Source organism: Notothenia coriiceps, unplaced genomic scaffold (genome assembly GCF_000735185.1).
Source record: "Notothenia coriiceps isolate Sejong01 unplaced genomic scaffold, NC01 NC01_scaffold00032572, whole genome shotgun sequence".
Taxonomy (NCBI): Eukaryota; Metazoa; Chordata; class Actinopteri; order Perciformes; family Nototheniidae; genus Notothenia; species Notothenia coriiceps.
In genome coordinates this window covers 1-6,109 of record NW_011365273.1, presented here as the reverse complement: position 1 = coordinate 6,109, position 6,109 = coordinate 1, and the positions used below count along the sequence as shown (strand labels likewise).

At 43.3% G+C, this 6,109-nt stretch overlaps 1 protein-coding gene across 1 annotated transcript; it reads left to right on the top strand.

Annotated features, from left to right (window-relative positions):
• Positions 1-546: 546 nt before the first annotated feature.
• On the top strand, positions 547-5,140 carry ptpdc1a (protein tyrosine phosphatase domain containing 1a; the record flags this gene model as incomplete). The annotated part of the gene is made up of 5 exons (XM_010789162.1): positions 547-658; positions 855-973; positions 2,479-2,616; positions 2,690-3,717; positions 4,907-5,140. Coding segments are annotated over exons 1-5 (1,578 nt in total), but the record flags the coding sequence as incomplete, so codon positions are not given.
• Positions 5,141-6,109: the final 969 nt, after the last annotated feature.

Here is a 6,109-nt window from a genome sequence, read left to right as displayed (position 1 = left end):
ACCTCCACCCTCAGGTCTGCTGAAGCCAACCTACTGCAGCCCATCAGGACAAAGCTCCGGACATGGGGTGACAGGGACTTAGGGAGGGGAGGCTGCTGTGAAGTCCCTGTCACCCCATGTCCGGAGCTTTGTCCTGATGGGCTGCAGTAGGTTGGCTTCAGCAGACCTGAGGGTGGAGGTGTGTTGTTGGATGAGGTCAGAGAGGTAGGGGGGTGGCGAGGTTGTTGAGGGCTTTGTAAGTGAAAAGAATAATTTTAAAGGCAATGCAGTGTTTGATGGGGAGGTGGTGGAGGATAGGGGTAGGTGTGGTCGGAGTATCTGGTGGAGGTGAGCATACGGGCAGCTGAGTTTTGGACATATTGTAGTTTATTGAGGATGTATGCAGGGGAAACATAGAGGATGCTGTTGCAGTAATCCAGTTTGGATGTAATCAAGGCATGGATCCGAGTTTCTGCAGCGGTGGATGAGAGGGATGGTCTGTTTATCTTTATAAACAGCCCTAATTCAAAATTATTTCTATGATTGTACCGTGTATATAACAATATGTCCCCTAATATGTCATATTCTCCACTTACAGGATTACTGACAACTTGCTAGCTATGGCAAGGCCTTCCACAGAAATCATAGAGAAATATAATATAATTGAACAGTTTCAAAGGTACAGTAGTCACTTTTTTGACACCTCAATTAAATCTAAAGATTTGTATTTGGTGTACATCATTCCTTGTTAACATTTGTACGTGAAATGAAGGTTGAATGTTGTCCAAGTGGTTCTTGTGTTGTGTGTTTTGTAGTGAACTTTTGTGTCGGTAACTCTTTACACTGACACACACATTGCACGTCTTTGTGCACAGGTGTGGATTGAAGACGGTCATCAACCTGCAGCGGCCCGGAGAACATGCCAGCTGTGGAAACCCACTTGAGCAGGAGAGTGCTTTTACTTATAGACCGGACACCTTCATGAAGGCAGGCAGTGAGTCTCTTCTTTTTAAAGGTTTTGGGCAAGAGTAGTCTTTATTTGAGAGTGACAGTGTTGAAAGGGGGAGGCAGAGAGGATAACAAGCATGCAGGCCGGATTCGAACCTGGGTCCTCCGCATGGGAGCTGAGCCCCAATATGCCAACTCCACCAGGTGAGCTATATGGCGGCTTGGCAGTCAGTCTCATCATCCTCTCTAGTACATGCCCACTCACGAAACGCAGGGCACAAACAGATAAACATATACCATTGTTGTTTGACCTAAATAACAGGTAAGTGAAACATAAAATCCTGGAGGTAATAAAAAGGTAAACGTGAATGATTGGATATCATAACAGGGCCATGCTCACATTACTTCCCACACAAAAAGCCCATTTATTTCTTTAATTTTAGGAATGTTGTTTTACTTCTGAGAAGGATGGAGTAATTTTCATCAGCTCACATTTCTTTTTGATTTATATAAGTAAAGGGGCTGCACCGCACTTGTAATTTTTCTGGTGCAATGGTGTTCTCTACTTTCCAGGGAGGGTGCTCTGGAATTCAGGTTTTTTTACTGCCACACCCCTCAAACACTCAGTGGTTTTACTTGGCTCTAAGTGAGGACAAGGTGGTACCATCCACCCTTCCGTTGGCTCAAGCAGACACTTTTAAAACATTTTTCAGGAGTTATAATAATAATTGAAGAAAGTGACATATTTTACATGGAAAATGCTGTGTGAACCCCTTCACATTTGTAAAATGCTATTTACCAGGCTGATCTCAAGTCCCTGTTGTGCAAAAGTCAAAGCGGAACACTTTCTAAACGGATAACGTCAGATTAACAAGGCCAACCAAGCAGAGAGCGAAACCAAAGGACTTCGAAGATAACAGTAATAAATGTATCATCTCATTCATATCTATATAAGTAATTCAAAGAACAAATATTATGACATTACAAAGTTGCATGTTACTGTATGTGGGACTGGATACATATTTACCCATTACATTATCATTGTGTATAAAACATTTTTATACCATAATGACACAAAATTGCACTGCATAGCATAATGAAAGAAAGAAAGAAATAGAACTGTAAACAAAGGAAACACCTCTCAGGCAGAGCTGAACATTCCTCCGTTCTGTTCATCAGTAACCTTTTCTGGATAAGAACAATAAATATAAGTTTGAAGTGGAAATCGCTTTTGATAAAAGTTAAATATGTAACATGAAATTCTGGTGTACAAAACGATCAAAAGCGACTGACTAATTATATAACACAGCAGGAAACATTGCGAAATAGATCCTTTTAATTAGTTGAAGACATTCTTCTCAGATTAGTCAATTAAAAACTACATTTCGCCTGGTGGAGACCAGGGGAAGTGCTTTAAACCTCAATAATAATCTCAGATACCTACTGTATGTGTGAGTATAATGAAGCCTGTGGGATAATCTGTTGTCATGTCTGTAAGGGCTCAGGTACACATTGATCATCTTTGTATTATTCCGATTTTGTCTGTTTCAGTTTATTACTACAACTTCGGCTGGAAGGATTATGGTGTGGCCTCTCTGACTACAATCCTTGACATGGTAAAAGTAATGTCATTTGCAGTCCAAGAGGGGAGAATGGCTGTCCACTGCCATGCAGGTCTTGGAAGAACAGGTTTGTAGCACTTAATCTGCTTTTATGCATGTAAAGTACAAGTTTTTTATTTCTTAATTTTTTTGTCATATAGGTGTGCTGTTAGCTTGTTACTTGGTTTTTACATCCCGGATGAGTGCTGACCAGGCCATACTGTTTGTGCGAGCCAAGAGACCTAACTCCATTCAGACAAGAGGCCAGTTGTTGTGCGTCAGGGAGTTTGCCCAGTTCCTTGTTCCTCTCCGAAGCATCTTCTCCTGCGCAGAACCCAAAGCCAGCGCTGTCACCTTGTCCCAGTACCTTACACGGCAGCGTCACCTGCTGCACGGCTACGAGGCTCGACAGATGAAGAATGTGCCAAAGATCATCCAGCTGGTGTGTAGGCTCCTTGTTGACATTGCAGCCAACAGACAGGTGGTGATGGAGGCGCAGATCCATGACCTAACAGCTGAGTTGGAAAAGACCGTGTCCCAGCAGGCCCTTCAGCAGCTCGGCAAGGAGATGAGAGGGAAAGGGATTACTGTTCGACCTTGTTCCTCTGTTCCTCTCAGCCCACCTGCTCTGCATTCCAGACCTTCACCTGATAAACCTCTGACCAGGGATAATGAGCTGCTCCATCTGCAGGCATCCCTGTCCAACTACAGGAGCCTCAGTTACAGCGATTCGGTTCTTGACAAACGTGTACAACAGCAACAGCACTTAGGACCTCTAAAGAGCAACAAACCAATCAACTGCCGGATCAAACATTCCTTGTCTCACAGCAGCCTTACAGTCGGTGTCCCTGCAAGATTTGATGACTTTTCTCCTCAGGACATTATCAGCAGCATTCAGGGCTCCAATATGGAAGCAAAGCAAGACAATGGGTCCTCTTTGTTCAAAAAGCAACTGCATGAGGGGCACCAGAGTTTGTCTCTAGATCTGTCCAAGCAGGCAAGAAAATCTCAGTGTGCTGCCACACTGCCGGCATTGTCAAACCGCAGTGAGGTGGATGTGTCAGCGGGTGGAGCAGACATCAGTGTCCAGTCTGATCTTTCTCCAGAGGGAAGATGCCTGCTGGTGGCCCAAGCTCTGGCCATGGACCAGGCAGACAAGGATTTCACCTCCAAGGTCTCAATATGGCAGGTAGTGAACCCCACATGTACAATACATCACTAATGAGACCAGTCTGGACAAGCCTCATTGTCAACTATAAAAGCCATCATAACAACCACATAATGATAAACAAAACAACAGTGTTCAGTTTTAAAAGCTTCACAAGCTATTCCAAATGAAAGCTGATTTCAAATGTAAAAGACACCAGGACAGCGTGTCCTATAGTATATGAGTCTACTTTACTACAGTCTAGTGCTATTGACATGATATTTTCACCAGATGTCGGTAAAACCCATGCACTAACCACATGCAAGGAATCCAAAACAAATAAGTTCCCGGAATACAGTTATGTGTAATAAAATGGAATGACACACGGAAAAAGTATTGAAAACGCTTTCTAAATTGTATGTAATTTTTCTCCCAAAATGGTTTCAGTTTCAAAGCCTGATAAAGAGCGTTATCACATTATCACATCAAATATAAAATAAAACTGTAAAAAAATTAAATAATTTAAAGTTTCCCAACATGTGCTGAACAGGCTGAATATTTTGATATTTGAATGGTTTCTGTAGCTGAAAGTGTGCTGAAGTTATTCAGAGCCTCTTTCAATGATAAGAAGTTTGCCAGTGCCGTATTCTGAAAAACAGCCCCGCACCATGATGTTCCCACCTCCAAACTTCACCGTTGGTATGGTGTTTTTTGGTGATGTGCAGTGCCATTTGACCTCCCAACATGGTGTGTTTTTATGGCATCCAAAGAATTCAGTTTTGGACTCATCTGACCAGACTATATTCTCCCAGTATTTCACAGGCTTTTCTTAATGTTGTGCATCAAACTTTAAACGAGCTTCAACATTATTTCTCTTCATCAATGGAGTCTTGCGTGGTGAGCGTGCATACAGGCAGGAGAAGCTTCACCTTTCTAACGATACAATGATCCCAGACAAGGCAGAGAGTCTCTGCAGTGGCAAAGGCCAAGTACACATTATTTTAAAGATCTGCTGATAATAATTGTGGCGGTTAAAATCTACTTTAAATATGATTTTGCTAAAAACAAATACTGACTAGAAAAATGTGTTTAGCATTTGTAATCCAGCCTATTCTTAAGAGTCTCAAGGGGGTTGGGGGAATCTCAAAGTCCAATGTCTTCCCGGATTTAAAGCTGCACTGTTTGCCTATTGTTCTCTCAGCTGAGTGCTGCTCTGTTTGGTGTTGTGCAGACAGAACTGAACTCAAGAGAGGGATCGTGGGAGAGGCTGTGTATGGAGAGAGATCCTTGTGTCCTCTCCGCTCTCATGTGGTCGTGGATAGAGCAGCTCAAGGATCCAGTCATCAGCCGTGAGGATGTGAAAGCCCTGAGGAAGAACCATAAGAACCCACAGAACGCCCTGGACTCACTGGAAAAGGTACCCTACTCTGGCTTCTTCCACAGCATCACACAGCTGTCTAACACTGTACTCAACACTGTCAAATTATTTCTTTCCCTTTATTTTATTATTGCTTTATAGGGTGTTGATCAAGTTGCCAGCAGTGTTTTGACAGTTCGGCTTTTTTTTACTCCCACCTGGGGCTGAAGGAGTTCCACTGTGACGGATGAGTGGGACCTTTAAGAGCGTCGTTAATATCTGCTTTGGAGAGCCAGCCTTAGCTTGCACGCTAATTATTTGATTGCATTATCATCCATGCGTAGAAAGGGGTAACATTGTACCATTGTCATGTCGGCTCCCAGACCGTAGTCGCGGAAAAGGGGGGTTACTCTCTGCAGACCTCCCGGGCCCGAGCAAAACATATTTGGTTCATACACAAGGAATAAGGCAGGCAGGTGAGCTCTTCCATTTAAAATGGTAAAGATATACTGCAGAAGAATGAACTAAATATTGATTTACCGAGGTTCCGGTTATGACACGCAGCTGAGAGGTCGGGCGGGACGAGGCTCCGACGAAATTAATATATTTCTACCATATTTAGTATCCAAATCGAGCTACTTGTGACCGAAAACATTTGCCAATATAGGCTTTATTTCGGATAATGTCGAAAAATCGAGGGAGAAGACAGAAAGACGATAAAAAGACAGAAATTGGAACTCTACACGAGGACATCACGGACGAACAGACACCTAGCGATAGCACGATGCTAGCCCAGGTGGACTATAGCCAGGATGAGAACCAGATCTTAGCAGCCATACAATCCATGAGAAATGACTTTTCTGGACAACTACATGAAGTGGTTTCTTCCAACCGAGAGATAAAAGAAGCTATCGGGGCATTTTCTGAAAGGCTCACAGAGGCAGAAACCCGCATTAGCACAGCGGAGGACCAGATCGCTTCGCTAGCAACCCAAGCTAATGCTACGCAGAAAACAGTCCAGAAGCTCATCTCACAGATGGAAGAGCTGGAAAACAGACAACGCCGCACCAATCTGAG